At 45.6% G+C, this 22,236-nt stretch overlaps 3 protein-coding genes across 4 annotated transcripts in view; 1 reads left to right on the top strand and 2 right to left on the bottom strand.

Annotated features, from left to right (window-relative positions):
* Positions 1–434: 434 nt before the first annotated feature.
* Positions 435–15,992, top strand: LOC111978820 (monocarboxylate transporter 7). Of its 2 annotated transcripts, none has more exons than XM_024009074.3 (8): positions 435–556; positions 12,525–12,779; positions 13,038–13,181; positions 13,286–13,414; positions 13,636–14,616; positions 14,805–14,962; positions 15,290–15,517; positions 15,644–15,992. In XM_024009074.3, exons 2-7 carry the CDS (start codon positions 12,542–12,544, stop codon positions 15,488–15,490), a joined length of 1,851 nt encoding a protein of 616 aa, XP_023864842.1. In that variant the 5' UTR covers positions 435–556; positions 12,525–12,541; the 3' UTR covers positions 15,491–15,517; positions 15,644–15,992. The 2 variants fall into 2 exon arrangements, with proteins under 2 accessions (XP_023864842.1, XP_070304755.1); XM_070448654.1 differs by lacking the exon at positions 435–556 and adding an exon at positions 2,169–2,485.
* LOC111977996 (uncharacterized) lies at positions 7,375–12,359 on the bottom strand. The gene is made up of 3 exons (XM_070448719.1): positions 10,811–12,359; positions 8,029–8,194; positions 7,375–7,984 (listed from the first exon to the last, which is right to left on the bottom strand). Exons 1-3 carry the CDS (start codon positions 12,357–12,359, stop codon positions 7,375–7,377), a joined length of 2,325 nt encoding a protein of 774 aa, XP_070304820.1.
* Positions 15,993–16,020: 28 nt separating the features above from the next.
* The window catches only part of LOC111977995 (archaemetzincin-2), an 8,365-nt gene continuing 2,149 nt past the window's right edge, over positions 16,021–22,236 (bottom strand). The window contains 6 exon segments of the mRNA XM_024007756.2: positions 16,021–16,273; positions 18,679–18,798; positions 18,980–19,070; positions 19,072–19,126; positions 21,579–21,707; positions 21,854–22,027. Coding sequence (XP_023863524.1) covers positions 16,142–16,273; positions 18,679–18,798; positions 18,980–19,070; positions 19,072–19,126; positions 21,579–21,707; positions 21,854–22,027 — 701 coding nt within the window. The 3' untranslated portion in view covers positions 16,021–16,141.

Below are 22,236 nucleotides of genomic sequence, written 5' to 3'. Positions count from 1 at the left end.
TTCCAAAATGATGATGAAGTTGGGTCTCCTGGTGCTGCTTCTGTCCCTGACTCCATTCTGACTCACTGTGTGGAACAGTAGTCCACAGAGCAGGGTCCCAGATAATAGGAGCATGGAGACACCCACTGTCATTCTGGTTCAAGACCTGGGAGAGTGACAGAATAAGACAAAGAACTGATCAAACCTAAGGTCCCAAGAGACACTTTTGTAGCAGCTTTGGGTTGAATAGTTTATTAAAATTATCATGGTCAAGTGCAAAAACAGCACAGGATGAGAACTACTCAGAACCACTGCACACAGACTACACTGTGACAGTTATCAGCTGGAGGGGGCTGCAGCAGACTGATATAGGACAGAGTTGACTGACTGTAACCCGACCCTCTTAACTCCTGCATTTCCTCATGATTGTCAGTGTGAGTGTGTATGTGTTTGTGAGTATGTGTATGTGTATGTGTTAGAGAGAGAGAGAGAGAGAGAGAGTGCAGCAGTAAGGTTAGGTCACTGGTTTCACACAACATAAATTGAACAGCACACAGGATTACTATACAGCGCACAGGTAAGAGTTACGCAATACTAATTGAAGTAAAAACATTCTGTATCTGACTGAGAAGTATTGATTGAAAGGGAGCAACAAGTGAGCTGGCAAAGAATATATCTACAGTTATGTACAATCTACGTTGCCAGCAGCATGAATGAGACCCGTACAATGGGTAGTTCAATGCGGTCATTCACAAACTCGTGCTACCTTTAAATTCAAGTTGTGGACAATTTAAATCAAGTTAGCATTGGAAACTGAGTCTCCGAAAGGGACTTTCCTCTCCTCATTTCTCCTCTCCTTAAATCATCAAAATATAGGATAAGTGGAAGCAATATGGCAGAGACCAACCTAGGGGATTTGCTTTCACCTGTAGTTCTTTGAGATCAGTCCACTAAAGGAATAAGGCTAGGAGCCTACAGATCTGTTCTAGTATATTACCTTTTTGGACAGTTCCAAATTAAAAACCTTGTATAGCTCACTCAAGAGGCCCGATAATCACCCCTGTAGCCTAGTTATAATCTAGTTATATTTTCATTGTGGTTAATTATATTCAATGTGGTTATTTTCACTAACATTAATTGGTGATTCAAATACTTGGACAGCTTATAGCTTACAGTTTATACTCAAATTGGTTAGGTGCAAAATATCTGAAGACTCTAGACAGCCTTAGAACAGGGCCCTTTTTGTAGTCCCGCGGATCAATTTCCAAAAACAAAAAATATATACTTGTGTGGCCTCTACCCCCATCCCTGCCCTAGAATGTAGGAGAACATGACATCGTGAGCTAAGACAAGACAAGTAAAGTATTGGTATTATTCTTTAGGCTAAGTCAAGTCTATAGTACTATCTGCTGTTGTCTTTCCTTTGACCATCTTTGGCGGATGGGTTGTCGACCCACACAGATCTATGCACACACACTTTTGGTTAAAAAACAGACAGACAAGTCAGCACTGCAGAATGAGTTGGGAGTTGAGTTGGATGAGTTGCCAATGCCATAGGCTATTCACCAGGGATAGCATTGCTTATTCATTCATTGAGAAAAGGCTAACTGGATATSAGGACTGACAATAAAGGCGGTGAGTGAGGCAGGTTTATGCGTGTGTGAACACATGATGGTTGTGTACTGAAGTTGTGCTAAATAGCGCAGTAGCATTGATTAGGGTCCTTGATACAAAACAAACGTTGCGTTGATATAGCAGACAACTGTCCTAAAAAGCCACATTGTTTCCGATGTAAGTAGCAACAACTTTCATCATAACATTGCCTGAAACGAGAATAGTTTGTTACTAACATATGAAATTGAGAAAGATACTTAATATTGCCATTTTGCCATATAACCCACAGGTAACTATTGGCGACTAAGCGACGTTTAGTTTTTTGGGGGCGGGGTTGACCGAGGTCGGTTCAATTACCTGTACTTCAATTCCATTTAGTTCCGTTTTTTTGTGAGCCTAAAGCCCCATTTCTCTTGAGAGAAATCAAATCATTCACCAGAGGGACGCTGGGCTGAAGGGAGTTTTAGTTTTCATTAAAGAAATATTCCGCCTAGTTCAGCCCAGAAACGTTGTAATTAACTACAATGACCATGATCCACTGCGCCTTTTCCGGCTCGGACATAGATGGATACACTTACACTTTAACGCCTACTAAATTAGGTTAGATACAGACAGAACGCATAGACGAACAGATAGCATTCGAGATGAATGTACACAACAAGGAAGAAAGATATGGATAGAGACAGATCGTGAAAGTATGCCTTAAGTACTTTGAAGAACTAGTAAAATGATTTAATCAGACAGCTCTGCAGGCTAGCCTAGCTAAATAGATGACAGCACAGTATTGGGAGCAGAGAGAACGTTGTCTGGCCATTTGGCAGCTACTTCCAGAGCAGCGATGAGATGATGACTTTTAAGGAATGAAAAATAATAGTCATCAAATAACAGCTAAGTAATATACACAACATAAATATTTTATTATTTCATAGTAATTTCCTATTTTCTATTGATGTCAACCCAATGTGGAACTGACAGAGACAATTTAATATTTTAAATGTTTTGGCAATTTAATGAATGTTAACTATTTTGGGCTTTGGAATTTCCATTAAAAAGCTCTAAAATTATAATTTTTGAATGCAATTAATGTTTAAAAAAATTATCAAAATCGAAAACTGTGTTTATTTTTAATAATGAACCAACACCAAACCTACCTCAAAGAGCACTAATCACTCAGCACTAGTAAATGGAAATCAGTAATTGAATTACCGCTTTACGTGCACGTTCACGCCAACAATGAGCGTTCACACATATGCTCACAGTTACCAAAGAGTGTTACAGTGGCGAGGGAAACTGCAGATATATTTTTTTGCCCTTCATTAAGTATTCACGCACCTTGGCTTTTTCCACATTTAAAATTGATTCGATTGAGATTTTTGTGTCACTGGCCTACAGACAATACCCTATAATGTGGAAGTGGAAGAATTTTTGTTAGAATTTTTTTACAAATTAATTATAAATGAAAAGCTGAAATGTTTTGAGTCAGTAAGTATTCAACCCCTTTGTTATGGTAAGCCTAAATATGTTCAGGAGTACAAATTTGCTTAACAAGTCATATAATAAGTTGCATGGACTGAAATAATAGTTTAGCATAATTGTTTTAATGACTAACTCCTCTCTGTACCCCACACATACAATTACAGTGCATTTGGAAAGCATTCAGACCCCTTGACTTTTTCCACATTTTGTTACAGCGTTATTCTAAAATGTATTTAATAGTTTCCCCCCACCAATCTACACACAATACCCCATAATGACAAAGCAAAAACTGCTTTTTAGACATTTTTGCAAATGTATAAATAATAATAAAAAGCTAAAATACTGTACTTTGCTCCATTCATCTTTCCCTCGATCCTGACTAGTCTCCCAGTCCCTGTTGCTGAAAAACATCCCCACAGCATGATGCTGCCACCACCATGCTTCACCGTAGGGATGGTGCCAGGTTTCCTCCAGATGTGACGCTGGACCAGAYAATCTTGTTTCTCACGATCAGAGTCCTTTAGGTGCCTCTTGGCAAACTCCATGTGGACTGTCATGTGCCTTTTACTGAGTGGCTTCCGTCTGGTCACTCTAACATAAAGGCAAGATTGGTGGAGTGCTACAGAGATGGTTGTCCTTCTGGAAGGTTCTTCCATCTCCACAGAGGAACTCTAGAGCTCTATCAGAGTGACCATCGGGTTCTTGGTCACCTCCCTTACCAAGGCCCTTCTGCCCCGATTGCTCAGTTTGGCCAGGCGGCCAGCTCTAGGAAGAGTCTTGGTGGTCCCAAACTTCTTCCATTTAAGAATGATGGAGGTCACTGTGTTCTTGGAGAACTTCAATGCTGCAGAAATGTTTTGGTACCCTTCCCCAGATCTGTGCCTCGACACAATCCTGTCTCTGTGGGACCTTATATAGACAGGTATGTCCCCCCCCCCCCCATTATAATTTTTAACAAATGTAACCTTTATTTAACTAGGAAAGTCAGTTAAGAACAAATTCTTATTTACAATGACGGCCTACTGGGGAAAGGTGGGTTGTTCAGGGGCAGAACGACAGACTTTTACCTTGTCGCCTCGGGGATTCAATCCAGCAACCTTTCGGTTACTGGCCCAACGCTCTAACCACTGCCGCCCCAAATTGTCCAATCAATTGAATTTACCAAAGGTGGACTCCAATCAAGTTGTAGAAACATCTCAAGGATGATCAATGGAAACAGGATGTACCTCAATTTCGAGTCTCATAGCAAAGGTTCTGAATACCTGTTTTCGCTTCGTCATTATGGGTTAGTGTGTGTAGATTGATGAGAGAAAAAATGTATTTAATACATTTTAGAATAAGGCTGTAACGTAACAAAAAGTGGAAAAAGTCAAAGGTTTGAATACTTTCCGAATGCACTGTATCTGTAAAGTCCCTCAGTCAAGCAGTGAATGTCAAACCTAGATTCAACCACAAAAACCAGGGAGGTTTTCCAGTGCCTCATAAAGAAGGGCACCTATTGGTAGATCGGTAAAAATAAAACGCAGACATTGAATATCCCTTTGAGCATGGTGAAGATATTAATTCCCCTTTGGAGGGTGTATCAATTAAGCCAGTCACTACAAAGACACAGGCGTCCTTCCTAACTCAATTTCCGGAGAGAAAGGAAACCAATGGTGAGGCCAATGGTGAATTTAAAACAATTACAGAGATTAATGGCTGTGATAGGAGAAAACTGAGGATGGTTCAACAACATTGTAGTTACTCCACAATACTAACTTAATTGACAAAGTGAAAAGAAGTAAGCCTGTACAAAATACAAATATTCCAAAACATACATACTGTTTGCAACAAGGCACTAAAGTAATACTGAAAAAAAATGTAGCAAATCAATTCACTTTTGTCCTGAATACAAAGTGTTATGAAAATCCAATACAACCATTACTGAGTACCACTCTCCATATTTTCAAGCATAGTGGTGGCTGCATCATGTTATGGGTATTCTTGTAATTGTTAAGGACTTGGGAGTTTTTCAGGATAAAAAAGAAATGGAGCTAAGCACACGCAAAATCCTAGAGTAAAACATGGTTCAGTCTGCTTTCCATCAGACACTAGGAGATTAATTCACCTTTCAGCAAGACAATAACCTAAATCACAATGCCAAARCTACACTGGAATTGCTTGCCAAGAAGACAGTGAATGTTCCTGAGTGGCCAAGTTACAGTTTTGACTTACATTTACTTGAAAATCTATGGAAAGACCTGAAATTGGTTGTCTAGCAATGATCAACAACCAATTTGACAGAGCTTGAAGAATTTAGAAAATGATAATGGGCAAGTGTTGCACAATCCAGGTGTGGAAAGCTCTTGAGACTTACCCAGAAAGATTCACAGCTGATATTACTGCCAAAGGTGTTTCTACAAAGTCACTCAGGGGTGTGAATACTTATGTAAATTAGATATTTCTGTATTTCATTTTCAATAAATTCGCTAAAATTTCAAAAAAACAATTTTCACTGTCATTATGTGGTATTGTGTGTAGACAGGTGAGATTATTATTTTTTGAATCGATTTTGAATTCAGGTTGTAACACAACAAAATTAGGAATAAATCAAGGGGTATGAATACTTTCTGAAGGCACTGTATATGTCCAACTTGTACAATATATTAACCTTATATCATAGCCTACTAATACAATTTGCATTATTAACTATGCATTTATTCTCTTTCCAATCCAAGGGGGGAATTGTGGTGTAGATATTGGGCYGGGGGACAATTTTCAGACGGGGGACATGACTTATTATGCCTCTCTTGAGTGGTATATGGAGGGATATTTTTAAAACACAGTATAAGTGGAAGGATAAGTCATCACCTTCATTAATGAATATATTTCCAGACAAATATTAAGAAGACAAAAGATGAATACTGAGTTGTATTATAATGATGCAGACATGCATATTTATGTATAGTAAGAAGACTGAGTTTTATTATAATGATGATCATAAATATTTACATATAAAAAGGTTTCTGCAATACTACAGTTTGTCATGGCTTTATGGTCTCTCTTGAGGGGTATTTTTGAAAACACTAAGTGGAAGGATAAGTCACCATCAGCAATGACATTATTTCAAGGCAAATATTAAGAAGACACAAAAGAGGAAGACTGAGTATAAGGATGCACATTCATATTTACATAGGATATCATCCACTAAGTTGATCATACATTTACTATTAAGTGTTGTGATTTTCCTAGTTTACAGGTGGAAGACATACACTTGGGGTACTGAGCTAAAAGATACCTTACAGTATATTTAGAGTACTGATATTCAGTCTAACAAACAGCTGTCAGGGGAGAGTCTATATTGAAACAGTAAATTAGGAGGTTGCTGATAGAGACTGGACTTTTCTAGGAGGCAGACAGTAGCTGGACTCTGAAGATGGCTGATAGTAGCTGGACTGGACTAAACTTGGAAGGCAGGCAGTGACTGGGCTCTGAAGGTGGCTGACAGAGACTGGACTTTACCTTTTTAGGATGCGGACAGTGGCTGGGCTCTGAAGGTGGCTGACAGACTGGACTTTTCCAGACAGTAGCTGGGCTCTGAAGGTGATTGGCAGAGCCTGGACTGGAATTTGAAAGTCTGGGCTAAACTTGGAAGAAGGCAGACATTGGCTGGGCTCTGAAGGTGGCTGACAGAACGGACTTGACCTGTCTAGGAGGCAGACAGCTACTAAAACAAACAATTGGAAAACGAGACTGTCTTATGTTGTAGCAACTAAACTGTCCCTTAGTGGTAGAGCGTGCTCACTCCCTGGATGTTGTGTGCTCAAGGTTGTATTTGTTCTCAGTAGTTTTTTTAATTAGTATATATTTTTCTCCCCAATTTTGTGTTATCCAATTACGATACAATTACGATCTTGTCTCATCGCTGCAACTCCCCAACGGGCTCAGGAGAGGCAAAGGTCGAGTCATGTGTCCTCCGAAACATGACCCACCAAACCGCGCTTCTTAACACCCGCCCACTTAACCCGGAAGCCAGCTGAACCAATGTGTCGGAGGAAACACTGTTCAACTGACGACCGAAGTCAGCATGCAGGTGCCCGGCCCGCCACAAGGAGTCACTAGAGCGTGATGAGGCAAGTAAATGCCGCTACCTCGGCTGGGTCTGAGGTGCAGGAAGTGGAGATGGATTGGGTGGTTGGAGCAAATGTCTTATCTGCCTGGGTATGAGGTGGCTGCCTGGGCGTGGGGTATGAGGTGACTGCCTGGGCGTGGGGTATGAGGTGGCTGCCTGGGCGTGGTTATGAGGTGCTGCCTTGCGGCGTGGGTTTAATGAGGTGGCTGCCTGGGCGTGGGTATGGTGCTTGCCTGGGCATGGGGTATGAGGTGGCGGCTGGGCGTGGGGTAGAGGTGGCTGCCTGGGCGTGGGGTATGGGTGGCTGCCTGGCGTGGGTATGAGGTGGCTGCCTGGGCGTGGGTATGAGGTGGCTTGCCTTGGACGTGGGTAATGCGGTGGCTTGTCTGGGGTGGGTAGGCGGTGGCTGCGCTGGGCGGGGTATACGGTGGCTGCCTGTGCGTGGGGCTATGAGGGTGGCTGCCTGGACGTTGGGGTATGCGGTGGCTGTGCTGGGGTTGGGCTAGGCGGTGGCTGCCTGGGGGTGGTGGATACGGTGCTGCCTGTGCGTGGGGTATGAGGTGGCTGCCTGACGTGGGGTATGAGGTGGCTGCCTGGACGTGGGGTATGCGGTGGCTGTCTGGGTTGGGTAGGCGGTGGCTGCCTGGCGTGGGTATGACGTGGCTGCCTGGGCGTGGGGTATGAGGTGGCTGCCTGGACGTGGGGTATGCGGTGGCTGCCTGGGCGTGGGGTATAGGTGGCTGCCTGGGCGTGGGTATATGGTGGCTGCTCTGGTGGGGTGTGCGGGTTGAGGCGGTGGCTGTCCTGGGCGTGGGGTATACGGGTGGCTGCCTGGGCGTGGGGTATACGGTGGCTGCCTGGGCTTAGGGTATACGGTGGCTGCCTGGACGTGGGGTATGCGGTGGCTGTCTGGGGTTGGGGTAGGCAGTGGCTGCCTGGGGTTGGGGTATACGGTGGCTGCCTGGGCGTGGGGTATACGGTGGCTGCCCACATCCAACCCAGCTCCTGTGCGATCTGTCACCAGTTACGGGAGGCTACTTGAAGAGAGAGGTTCGGTGGGTACCCCCCGCTGCTTCTGTCTGCCTCGGTCAAGCACCATTTGCCTCTCTTCCCAGACTTGTTGATGAAGGTCCGGTCCCACAGCTGTGATCCGGTCCTACGTGGACTTTCGAGACCGGGCTAGCTAAACGAGCGCTGCATAGCGTGCTAGCCAGTTTGGCTAACTCGCAGAGGTGAGCTAGCTATTCTTGCCTCCTCATTCTAGACTTACGTGCCCTCAGCTAGCACGTCAGAGTCTACAAACTCAGAATGCTCACGAGCTGCCGGCTACTATAGCGATTGGCTGGTGGCGGCAGACTCGAGTGGGCAAGCAGTGTTACACACATCCATGCTACTTTCCCTTATTCAGTCTCTAGGCTTCATAAGAAACCAGAAGAAGAGCTGTATGATTATGTCTCAGCGCATTCCGTTTCTGGGTTTCAAACTAGACTTACTTGCGTATCACGCTTTTCAAGCCTTATGGAGGGTGTCTGGTTTTCAGCTCTGCTTAGACAGATTTCATCAGGGGTTTCGCCTGTGCTTATTCCTACTGTGATTAAAGTAGTTTCCGCTCTTCCAGCGCTGGCCACTCAACTGGGCACATCTCGCAGCCTAAGCTGTTCGCTTTGATTGTCCCAGTCAGGCCCAGTGGTGGGACCCTCTGCTATTGTCAGGGGGCTCCCATGGGCTGAGTTGTGTCTCGCAAGGTGATCACGACAGACACATCTGTAGTGGTGTGGAAATGATCCAACCATTATGTAGAAATTATGTTGAATTTAATTTTAAAAAACATTTATCGATCTGATTCCAATATTATGTGAATAAATGCAACAGGCCGTGTACGTCTCTGGAGGATCTAGTCAAGGTAGCAAGCCTTGCATCACCTCTCAGTATGATTATAATGAACATGTGTCTAACTTGCACCGTTATGCAATTATTAAGAGAGTAGATACAAATAGCTAATCCTGGCAACTAATGTTCTAGCATTAACTTATTGAGGCAAGCAGGTCAGCGATTTCAAGGTGGAGCCCAAGCATGTGCTATGCATAGTGTATATAACAACTACCAACAGACCTACTAAATTATAAACGGATAGTCAAATAGTTACTCTGTAAAATGAGGAATGCATTTATTCAATTCAACTAATAACATTTATTAGAGATAATTATGAAAACACAGAGAGATGAAAGATCAATGATTTTATAATAAAAACGATTGTATTGGTGAAATATTTGGGTAAGCCTGGCTTCTGTTGGCATCCATGAATACATATGCACGCATCATTGAGAGATTCTGCAGTGCAGAATATCCTAGTTATCACTGTGAAATAATCTGCTTTAACTAGATTGTTTCATTGGGCCAGCTTAATGCAATGAATGGTCATGGGTCACTAAGACAAACTTACATTTCTTTACAACAAGAAATTACACATCATTAATCTACCTTAACCTGATCTTACTTTCTGATTCGGGAACTTTGTGTTTGCGATGTTCTTGTTGCTCACTTGAATCAAGCTGCGAAAAGAGGTAGAAGGCATTTTTGCAAAAGCTATTCTTTCAAGGAGGGGAGAGGGAGGGGCACATTCCATTCCAGAAGATACATGTGTTTTCTGAAATGGAATGAGGCCGGCCTTACTGCGGGGCAGGTGCTGGCATGGCTAAGGTTGCTGAAATTAGTTGGAGAAGGGCGTATAGACAGTGGGAAAGGGGCGTATAGACAGTGGGAGAGGGGCGTATAGACAGTGGGAAGGGCGGTTTATAGACAGTGGGAGAAGGGGCGTATAGACAGTGGGAGAGGGCGTATAGACAGTGGGAGAGGGCGTATAGCAGTGCAAGGCGACGTATGACGTGGGAGAGGGGCGTATAGACAGTGGGAAAAGGGGCGTATAGACATGGGAGAGGGCGTATAGACAGTGGGAAAGGGGCGTATAGACAAGTGGGGAGAGGGGCGTTATGACAGTGGGAGAGGGGCGTATATGACAGTGGGAGAGGGGCGTATAGACAGTGGGTGAGGGACGTAGACAGTGGGGAGAGGGGCGTATAGACAGTGGGAGAGGGGCGTATAGACAGTGGGAGAGGAGCGTATAGACAGTGGGAGAGGAGCGTATAGACAGTGGGAGAGGAGCACGTATAGACAGTGGGAGAGGGCGTATAGACAGTGGGAGGGGGCACGTAGACAGTGGGAGAGGGCACGTAGACCGTGGGAGAGGGGCAGTAGACCGTGGGAGAGGAGCACGTAGACAGTGGGAGAGGGGCACGTAGACAGTGGGAGAGGGCACGTAGACAGTGGGAAGGGGTGTATAGAGCAGTGGGAGAGGGCATACATAGACAGTGGGAGAGGGGCACGTTAGACAGTGGGAGAGGGGCATGTAGACAGTGGGAGAGGGCAATGTAGACAGTGGGAGAGGGGCGTATAGACAGTGGGAGAGGGCATGTAGACAGTGGGAGAGGGCGTATAGACGTGGAGAGAGGCGTATAGACAGTGGGAGAGGGGCGTAATAAAACAGTGGGAGAGGGGCACGTATAGACAGTGGGAGAGGGGCAGTATGACAGTGGAGAGGGCGTATAGACAGTGGGAGAGGGGCACGTAGACCGTGGGAGAGGGGCACGTAGACCGTGGGAGAGGGCTTATAGACAGTCGGAGAGGGGCAGTAGACAGTGGGAGAGGAGCACGTAGACAGTGGGAGAGGGGCACGTAGACAGTGGGAGAGGGGCACGTAGACAGTGGGAAAGGGGTGTATAGACAGTGGGAGAGGAGCACATAGACAGTCGGAGAGGGGCATGTAGACAGTGGGAGGAGCAGTAGACGTGGAGAGGGGCACGTAGACAGTGGGAGGGGCCACGTAGACAGTGGGAGAGGGCCACGTAGACAGTGGGAGAGGGGCAGTAGACAGTGGAGAGGGTGTATAGACAGTGGGAAGGGGAGTAGACAGTGGGAGGGGCACGTAGACAGTGGGAGAGGGGCACGTAGACAGTGGGAGAGGGGCACGTAGACAGTGGGGAGGGTCGTATAGACAGTGGGAGAGGGCACGTAGACAGTGGGAGAGAGGCACGTAGACAGTGGGAGAGAGGCACGTAGACAGTGGGAGAGGGGCACGTAGACAGAGGGAGAGGGGCACGTAGACAGAGGAGAGGGGCACGTAGACAGTGGGAGAGGGCGTATAGACAGTGGGAGAGGGGCACGTAGACAGTGGGAAAGGGGCACGTTGACAGTGGGAAAGGGGTGTATAGACAGTGGGAGAGGGGCGTATAGACAGTGGGAGAGGGGCACGTTGACAGTGGGAAAGGGGTGTATAGACAGTGGGAGAGGGGCGTATAGACAGTGGGAGAGGGGCACGTAGACAGTGGGAGAGGGCGTATAGACAGTGGGAGAGGGGCACGTAGACGTGGGAGAGGGGCACGTAGACAGTGGGAGAGGGGGTAGACAGTGGGAGAGGGCGTATAGACAGTGGGAGAGGGCACGTAGACAGTGGGGAGAGGGCACGTAGACAGTGGGAGAGGGCCACGTAGACAGTGGGAGAGGGCCACGTAGACAGTGGGAAAGGGGTGTATAGACAGTGGGAGAGGGGCGTATAGACATTGGGAGAGGGGCACGTAGACAGTGGGAAAGGGGAGCAGTGGGAGAGGGCCACGTGAGTGGGAAAGGGGTGTATGACAGTGGGAAAGGGGTGTATAGACAGTGGGAGAGGGGCGTATAGACATTGGGAGAGGGGCACGTTGACAGTGGGAAAGGGGTGTATAGACAGTGGGAGAGGGGCGTAATAGACAGTGGGAAGGGGCACGTAGACAGTGGGAGAGGGGCGTATAGACAGTGGGAGAGGGGCACGTAGACATTGGGAGAGGGGTATAGACAGTGGGAGAGGGGCACGTAGACAGTGGGAGAGGGGGTATAGACAGAGGGAAAGGGCGTATAGACAGTGGGAGAGGGTGTAGTGAGTGAAGGGTGTAGAGACAGTGGGCATGGCGTAGAGACAGTGGGCGAAGGGCGTAGAGACAGTGGGCGAAGGGCGTAGAGACAGTGGGCGAAGGGCGTAGAGACAGTGGGCGAAGGGCGTAGAGATAGTGGGCGAAGGGCGTAGAGACAGTGGGCGAAGGGCGTAGAGACAGTGCAGCTGAGCGGAGGAGGTGCAGGGCATCCACATGATTTTTATTGATTTTAAATCAGTTATTGGGGGGGATGAATCGACCTGTTCTGAATGTTGTGGTGGAACATTTCTCCCCAGCCAATTACAAGCATCATTTACTTTACTTTCCTATGAACTTTGATACCTTTTCAAAAAGTGATTTTTTGCCCACCTTCCCTACAGAATCCCATGCTCCATCCATGACAGTGTGGGGGTCCAGAGTGAAGCGCTGCATGGGGCCTAACGTCTACACGGCTCCCCCAGATGGTGGCTGGGGCTGGGTGGTGGCGGTCTCCTTCTTCTTGGTGGAAGTGTTCACCTACGGAGTCATCAAGAGCCTGGGCATCTTCCTCCAGGACCTGATGGAGGAGTTTGGGGAGAGCAACAGCCGAGTCTCTTGGATCATCTCCATCTGTGTCTTCGTCATGGCCTTCACTGGTGAGACTAGGGGCAGCATCAGGGTCTAGGGCTGGGGTGGTTTTGGAGAGCTGCAGGGTGTTCAGGCTTTTGTTACTGGCCCAGCACTGATTGAAATAATCAGATGTGTGCTAAGCTGAATCAATGCTGGGCTAGAATGACAGGCTCAAGAGCTCAAAAGAAATGCTTTTAAAGGTGACAACACTGTGATTACACTCTCTGCTACAAAAGGTCAGATGCTCTATAGTGTGCTAACCAGAGATACCTGTCCCCTTTCAGCTCCTCTCGCTTCTGTGATGACCAACCGGTTTGGCTTTCAGACAGTTGTTATGATTGGTGGACTCCTRGTCTCCATAGGAACCATCGCCAGTGGCTTCACCAAATCCATCAACGAGATGTACATCACCATCGGACTCTTTGCAGGTATTAGGGAAAAAAACACACACACACACAATTGACCATCACAACTGTCACAGTGCCACCAGTGTTTCACCAGTGTGTGTGCGTGTGTCCTCTTCCCTCCACAGGTCTGGGGTACTGTCTGACCTTCCTGCCCACCATTACTCTCCTGTCCCAGTACTTCTCCCACCGACGCTCCCTGGTCACAGCTGTCGCCTCCACAGGAGAGTCCTTCTCTGTGTTCGCCCTCGCCCCAGGTAAAAGGTCACAAGGGGACTTGAACACTGCTTACTAGCTAGCAAAGTTTATCTTAAAAAACAGCTAATGTTTCAGTTTACCAACCTTCCCATTCTCTTAATCTTACTTCTCTCAATTGCTTTTTCATTTCACATTAACCCGCATTTAATTTTAGGATGGATTGCAAACCCTAACCACTATTTGAAACACTCTCCTCTCTGTTCTCCCCTCTGCTCCTCAGCCTTCTCTGCTCTGAGGGACTGTATCGGCTGGCGTTACACCCTGGTGGTGATCGGAGCTCTACAGGGCATCATCATCATCTGTGGAGTTCTGCTAAGACCCATCATCATCAGACCTGGACCAGCCACGATGACAGAAACTGATGGACTGGCTGACAAAGAGCTGAAGGCTCTGGATACTCTGGACACACAGGAGGAGTACTACAGTAAGGAGAGGTTGTACACTAAGGGCAGTTCATATGCTAAGGATGGGTCTTACACACTGCAGAGGGATAGCAAGCTGGCTCATCGTTTCTCCCTGAGCTCTGGAGAGTCTGAAAACTCTGAAGTTCAGTTCCTCCATCACCAGGTCCTGAAGGACGGCAGTAAGGCAGGGGAGGAGATAGAGGAGGAGGAGGCGTCTTCACAGAGMTGCTTAGGAAGCAAGGAGAAGGAGATGGAGAAGGATGAGGAGACGGAGGAGAAGGATATGGAGCAGACACAAACACTATCCCCCCAGAAACTCCTTGACTTCTCCATGTTAAGAGAAGGCAGCTTCATCTGCTACGCTCTCTTCGGCCTTTTTGCCACATTGGGTTTCTTCGCCCCTCAGCTCTACATCATCGAGCTGAGTGTGAACCGTGGCGTGAAGCGTGACCGCGCCGCCCACATGCTCTCCGCCATGGCCTTTGCCGAGATCTTCGGCCGCCTCTCCATTGGTTGGGTGCTAGGCAGGAAGCTGTTCAGAGGCAGGAAGCCCCTGGTGCTGCTGGGATGTGTAGTTCTGCTGTGCCTGGTGCTGGTGGCCTTTACCCTGGTGTGGGAGTTCTGGGGCCTGGCCGTGTGTTGTGGGTTCTATGGGTTTTTTATAGGCACCGTGTCGTCGACACATATACCTATGCTGGCAGAGGAGGATGTGGTGGGCATAGAAAGGATGTCGTCAGCTGTGGGGGTCTATGTGTTTATACAGAGCTTCGCTGGGCTGGCGGGACCACCTCTGGGAGGTAAGAGATGCATTCAGGTKTCTTTTTCACAGCCCTCTGTCATGTCACGTCTCTTTTGCTCTCTCTGATATGTAGCACCAGTTTTATTTTCATTATCATCAAAGGAAAATAACACAAACTTGCTTAATTTGTGCATCATTTTAATGAATGAGTTTATTTAATATACAATTTATATTGTGTTCTCTCAGGTGTTCTTGTGGACCTGACTCAGAACTACGGCTCAGCGTTCTACTCCTGTGCAGTGGGTATGGGTCTAGGGGCTGTGTTCCTGGGTCTGGTACGACCAGCCAAGAGAGGCCTGCTCTGCTGCAGCACAACCAGGCCTCAGAGCATTTCGTATTATTCTGTATGTAAATCCGAGACACTACATTTACTATGATATGTTACATTTCGTACGGTATGTATTAATTTGTGGATGTCCATCATCCATATCTTATGATATGGTACAAATTACAATTCATATTTTATGTTATGYATTTGCAAAACGAATGATATGTTACGAATTCTCGCTAGGTGGCCAGATTACTAATATTAGCTAGCTCGCTAACATTAGCTAGGCTAGGAGTTAGGGTTAAGGTAAAAATTTAGGAGTTAGGATAAATGGTTAGGGTTAGCTAAAATGGTTAAGGTTAAGTGAAGAGTTAGCTAAAAGGGTTAGAGTTTTTACTTGCAGAATAATACGAAGTGCTCTGAGACCAGGTTGTGCAGCAGGAGGGGGGATCAGAACCTCCCAGAACCCATGCAGGTGGGGCCGGGGAACCCTGTACCTCAGCGAGAGGGGAAGGAGGCCCAGGACAGAGACAGTCCTCAGGACTTCCTAGAAGTTGACCTTGATTTGGACCAGAAAACGTTACTGAAAAAGGCCAACAGATGACAATCTCTACTTGAAAAGACATCAAAGGTCAGAAGGAAATCCCATAAGAGTCTGAACTGAAGTCTCAGTTAAACTAGTGCTGATTGAGATAAGTCAGACAAATGTGTGAATAAAGATCTAGACTGCCACGGACTATCTATCCTGTGATTTCAGATCTGGTTTCGGGAGTCTGGAGAGTGGCTCACACTGAACAAATGAAATCCCAATCACGGCCAGTTGTGACACAGCCTGGAATCGAACCAGGGTGTCTGTAGTGACGCCTCAAGCACTGAGATGCAGTGCCTTAGACCGCTGCGCCATTCGGGAGCCCATGAACATGAACACACTGTTTTGGCTCATGGTATTGTAAGAGAGGATACAAACAATATGTAGATGCATGAAGTCAGCTGTGAAGAAATAATAACACCATGACATCATGTTGTATTCAATTACTTTTTAAACGTCACTTTACATTTTTTAGACTAAGCAATCACTTGGTACTAATAAAAAATAAATATCACAATCATTTGTAAAGTCATTGAAGTGCTTTGAATAGAAATGTACATTCTAGGATCTTCCTCTCATCCTAGTGTATATTCATAAATCATATCAATTTCCTGAGTGTGACCATTCGAGAATTTACAGGTAAATCTGGAGATTCTAGAATTTCACTTAATCCAGAATCTCCAGACACCTGAGCCACTGTCTGAAGGTCTGGAAGGCCAGAGTGGGTTTTGGGACAGTAGGGCTCGGAGTCAGACTAGGAGACAGTGGGCTGTCCAGGGCTAGCTGTCCCCCCCTTCTCTATCCATGGCAGCAAGGTCTGAGAGAGACGAGATATACAGTGTGTTTGGAAAGTATTCAGAACCCTTGACTTTTCCCACATTTTGTTATGTTACAGCCTTATTCTAAAATGGATGAAATGTTTTTTTCCCCCTCATCAAACTACACACAATACCCCATAATGACAACGCAAAAACAGTTTTTTTTTAATGTATGCAAATGAATAAAAAAAACGGAAAAATCACATTTACATAAGCATTCAGACCCTTTACTCAGTACTTTGCTGAAGCACCTTTGGCAGCGATTACAGCCTTGAGTCTACTTGGGTATGACGCTACAAGCTTGGCACACCTTTGGAGAGTTTTTCCCATTCTTCTCTGCATATCCTCTCAATCTCTGTCAGGTTGGATGGACAGCATTGCTGCACAGCTTTTTTCAGGTCTTTCCAGAGATGTTCGATCGGGTTCAAGTCCGGGCTCTGGCTYAGCCTCTCAAGGACATTCAGAGACTTGTTCTGAAGCCACTCCTGCGTTGTCTTGGCTGTGTGCTTAGGGTCGTTGTCCTGTTGGAAGGTGAACCGTCGCCCCAGTCTTTGGTCCTGAGTGCTCTGGAGCAGGTTTTCATCAAGGATCTCTCTGTACTTTGCGCCGTTCTTCTTTGCCTCAATCCTGACTAGTCTCCCAGCCCTACCGCTGAAAAACATCCKCACAGCATGATGCTGCCACCACCATGCTGCTGCCACCACGCTTCACCATAGGGATGATGCCAGGTTTTCGCCAGATGTGACGCTTGGTCTGAGAGTCTTTAGGTGCATTTTGGCAAACTCCAAGCGGGCTGTCATGTGCCTTTTACTGAGGAGAGACTTCTGTCTGTCCACTACAATAAAGGCCAGATTGGTAGAGTGCTGCAGAGATGGTTGTCCTTCTGGAAGGATCTCCCATCTCCACATAAGAACTCTAGAGCACTGTCAGAGTGACAATCAGGTTCTTGGTCACCTCCCTGACCAAGGCCCTTCACCCCCGATTGGTCAGTTTGGCCAGGCAGCAAGCTCTAGAAAATGTCTTCATGGTTCCAAACTTCTTCCATTTAACCCTCATGTTATGTTCGTTTCATGTTAATTCATTCTGTGTAAATACATATATTATCACCTAATGTTGTGTTAGATCGTTTTATCGACTTAAGGTCTTGTGAACATTACAAGTTTTGAACTTGTATTTGCTATTTATGGCCTGTAGGCCTCATTGACCTGAGCTCATACAACTTGTTTTTGAGTAAAAAAAGCATAATGTATGGATTATTTTGATTAACAAATACTCAGATGAAACATATTGTGCTATTTATCACATACTACTTTGTGTCAAGGTTTAATAAGGACTCTCTCCTCCTCACCAGTGTCATGATCACAGATATGATCAAGAGCCTCACATACAGTATATCGTTTGGTCATTGTGCTGCCACAGAATGAATTGTGAGCAAGGCCTCAAAAAGCTTTATATACCAGAGCTACAAGAGAAGTTCTATTTTTATTGAAACAATGTTGCAATTGTTTGTGAGAATGCCAACAGGTGTGGTATCTGTGGGGGAAATATTCTATTGGGGAAAGGTTCCCATGGGGGTTGCCATGGAAGCCAAGAAGGGGAGTGAGGTGTGTGTGTGTTCAAGCACACATGCTTGTGGGGGTCTGGGAGAAGAAGTGTGTCCATCTGATGAATGGGCATGTGCCTGAACTCAATTTTATACACTAATTGTAGTGTCACCCATTTATTTCTAATGACTGGTAATTTRTGACCGGGAACACCACAGYTGTAAAAAAGTTAAATAAAACACACGAAATGTAATGAAAATCATCAAAAATGTATTTTGTGTGTTCAGATGTCCTGTGTGGACAAAGTCATGGAACCTTATGACAATCAGATTAAATTAACTACATTTTTCAGAGAGAAAACTTCCAATTCTACCGGGAACACAGCAGGAGGGTTAAGAATGATGGAGGCCACTGTGTTCTTGAGGARCTTCAACGCTGCAGAAATTTGTTGGTACCCTTCCCCAGATCTGTGCCTCGACACAATTCTGTCTCAGATCCATGGACAATTTCTTCGACCTCATGGCTTGGTTTTTGCTATGACATGCACTGTCAACTGTCAACATTTCTAAAAACCTGTCTTGCTTTGTCATTATGGGGTATTGTGTGTAGATTGCTGAGGATTTATTTTATTTGATACATTTTTGAATAAAGCTGTAACTGTGGAAAAAGTCAAGAGGTCTGAATACTTTCCGAAGGCACTGTAGCCACTCCAGAGTCACCCCATTACACTGTAGTATGGGAAATAGACTGGCAACCAGGCTACAGAATACAGTGAATCAAAGTCGATGCAAGTTTTGTGCTTACCTTGTATCTGTCAGCCATTTTGAATCCAATGGCAGACCGGTCAAAGGTCCAGGGGCCGGGGGTCTGAGTGCTCCAGGTGGTTGGAGCCCTGCATGACACACTGCATCCACTGGCAGTGCTTCACCCCGAATATGTGCCCTATCTCATGGGTGACCGTCTGGAGCCAAACACAGAGGAGGGATAGGCATAAATGTAGGGGATAAGACTGAACCAATAACAATCCATTTCTAGACAGGGCCAAAGATCAGACTTATTTTCAATAGGCCACCCTAGGACAATAGGGATTGATACTGAAACTGACACCATTCAATAACTCTGAGCTGGGCTGTAGCATGTACCTTGCAGGACCTTAGCAGTAAGGTGCTCGTGATAGGAGTGCTGTAGTAGCCCTCAAACACAGAGTAGTCTCTCTGACAAGGCCTGATACACGTAACTCCTGCTGTAGAAGTTGTCATCGTACCTGGCAAAGCTGAACACTCCCATTCCTGCAGAAAGAAAATATTCAGTCAATGTATAATTTTTGTTTGAGTAACATGCTGACCACACCGCCGTGTTTGCGTGTGCGAGCATTGCAAAATATACAGTGGGGCAAAAAAGTATTTAGTCAGCCACCAATTGTGCAAGTTCTCCCACTTAAAAAGATGAGAGAGGCCTGTAATTTTCATCATAGGTACACTTCAACTATGACAGACAAAATGACAAAAAAAATCCAGAAAATCACATTGTAGATTTTTTATGAATTTATTTGCAATTATGGTGGAATAAAGTATTTGTCACCTACAAACAAGCAAGATTTCTGGCTCTCACAGACCTGTAACTTCTTCTTTAAGAGGCTCTCTGTCCTCCACTCGTACCTGTATTAATGGCACCTGTTTGAACTTTTTATCAGTATAAAGAGACACCTGTCACAACCTCAAACAGTCACACTCAAACTCACTATGGCCAAGACCAAGAGCTGTCAAAGGACACAGAAACAAAATGTTTAGACCTGACCAGGCTGGGAAGATGAATCTGCAATAGGTAAGCAGCTTGGTTTTGAAGAAATCACTGTGGGAGCAATTATTAGGAAAATGGAAGACATACAAGACCACTGATAATCTCCCTCGATCTGGGGCTCCACGCAAGATCTCACCCGTGGGGTCAAAATGATCACAAGAATGGTGAGCAAAAATCCGCAGAACCACACGGGGGACCTAGTGAATGACCTGCAGCAGAGCTGGACCAAAGTAACAAGCTACCATAGTAAACACTACGCCGCCCGGACTTCAAATCCTGCAGTGCCTAGACGTGTCCCCTGCTTAAGCCAGTACAATGTCCAGGCCCGTCTGAGTTTGCTAGAGAGCATTTGGATATCCAGAAGAACAGATTGGGAGAATACTCAATAGTGGTCAGGTACAAAACTCAACTCGTCGTGTTTTGAGGACAAAGAATGCTGAGTTGCATGCAAAAACCATACCTACTGTGAAGCATGGGGGGTGGAAACATCATGCTTTTGGGGCTGTTTTTTCTGCAAAGGGACCAGGACGACTGATCCGTGTAAAGGAAAGAATGAATGGGGCCATGTATTCGTGAGATTTTTGAGCTGAAAACCTCCTTCCATCAGCAAGGGCATTGAAGTGAAAGTGCTGGGTCTTTCATATGACAATGATACCAGTACACACCCAGGGATCTTAACATGAGGAGTGACATGATCCAAACAACCGCCCAGGCAAGAAGGATAAGAAGCATTTCAAGGTCCTGGAGTGGGCCTAGCCAGTCTCCAGATCTCACCCATAGAAAATCTTTGGAGGGAGTTGAAAGTCGTGTTTGCCCAGCAACAGCCCACAACATCACTGCTCTAGAGGAGATCTGCATGAGGAATGGGCCAAAATACCAGCAACAGTGAAATAACGCTTTGACCTCTTGTCATTGGCCAACAAAGGGTATATAACAAAGTATTGAGATAACTTTTGTTATTGACCAAATACTTATTTTCCACCATAATTTGCAAATAAATTCATAAAAAATCCTACAATGTGATTTTCTGGATTTTTTTTTCTCATTTTGTCTGTCATAGTTGAAGTGTACCTATGATGAAAATTACAGGCCTCTCTCATCTTTTTAAGTGGGAGAACTTGCACAATTGGTGGCTGACTAAATACTTTTTTGCCCCACTGTATGTACACATTCATGTTATTCAATAATTTCATCCAAACTGCTTGTTTGGATGAAATGTCCTGCCTCTCCCATCTCCTCATTGGTTTTTAGGAGCATATACCCACGTGGGTGATTGAAAGATGAACTGAGGTCCACAGTCCAGTTGGTGGTGCTAATGCAACTTAAAGTTGGTTGTCAACTGCCATATAAAGTCTAAAGAAGAAGAAGAAGACTGAAGAGAGATTACTAGAAACTAACTAGGTTTCCCCTTTTATTTGTGGATTAATCGTCAGAGTAGTCCAGACAAAAAGGACCTTGTGCATTTCAGGTAAAATAAAAACCCAATGTTTATATCCCAGGACAAAGTAGCTAGCAACAGCAAGCTAGCTAGCTAAATGTCCATACATTTTAATGTGTTTCGACCTGTCTCCAAATAAATATATTGGTTCAGATATTTATTTTTTTGATCGCGTCTGGTGTGGATGGACAAAATCAACATGCGCGCAATGGCGCACGCGGATGCACTTGTGTGCCCAGTGTAGTCAGCATGTAAAGCACCACCTACTGGTATGTTAGAGTTAGAGTGAGAACAAGTTCAAGGAAAGCACCAGTCTCTCTGTAGTTGGATAAATGGTGATGATTTTGTCTGGATGCACACACCATGCCAGGGGTCCCCAGGATTACATTTAAGGGAGTATTACAGATAACAACTTTCTTTACAGCTCTGGTGCAGTTCAAGCAATGGGATAACTCCATATTATAGGAATACAACTACATTAAAGTGTGTGTGTGTTTAATTACCTTCAGTGAGGGAGGCCTGTCCAAACACAAAGTTCCAGGAATCTTTGGGGTAGAGGTCTATCATGGTGATGCCCATGATGCCAAAGGCATCTTACGGTTTCCTCTTCTGAAGAAACCGCAGCAAATCCCCTGAAAGAAACAATGACAACCACCTTTCATTTATTTATTATTTTTATACCCACATCGGCCAGTTGAGGGCCTCATAACACCTGAGAAACCCCCCACAAAGCGGAACCCTGGCGCATGACCCGGTGTCGTGAGCTGGTTTCTCTCACCTGCGTGGATCTGTAGGTTGTGTGAACTGCTGTTGACCCTGAAGGCACAGCCTGTGGCAGCAACGGTCACCGGAGGCAACAGCTTAACCACCAGCCGATAATAGAAGGCCTGGCAGTAGTCCCTCAACCACCTCACGTACTGGCCTGTCTCAGCCTCTGCCTCCCTAAAGGAGCCTGGGAAACAACACACAGAGATGGATAGCTGAATAGTACCACTCAATGTTTCACCTTGCATTATTTCGGTGGAGCATCCTCTCCCACATACAGTGGGGCAAAAAAGTATTTAGTCAGCCACCAATTGTGCAGGTTCTCCCACTTAAAAAGATGAGAGAGGCCTGTAATTTTCATCATAGGTACACTTCAACTATGACAGACAAAATGAG

Source organism: Salvelinus sp. IW2-2015, linkage group LG18 (assembly GCF_002910315.2).
Source record: "Salvelinus sp. IW2-2015 linkage group LG18, ASM291031v2, whole genome shotgun sequence".
NCBI lineage: Eukaryota > Metazoa > Chordata > Actinopteri > Salmoniformes > Salmonidae > Salvelinus > Salvelinus sp. IW2-2015.
The sequence above is the reverse complement of the archived record's forward strand: the minus strand, read 5'-3'. Positions and strand labels throughout refer to the sequence as shown.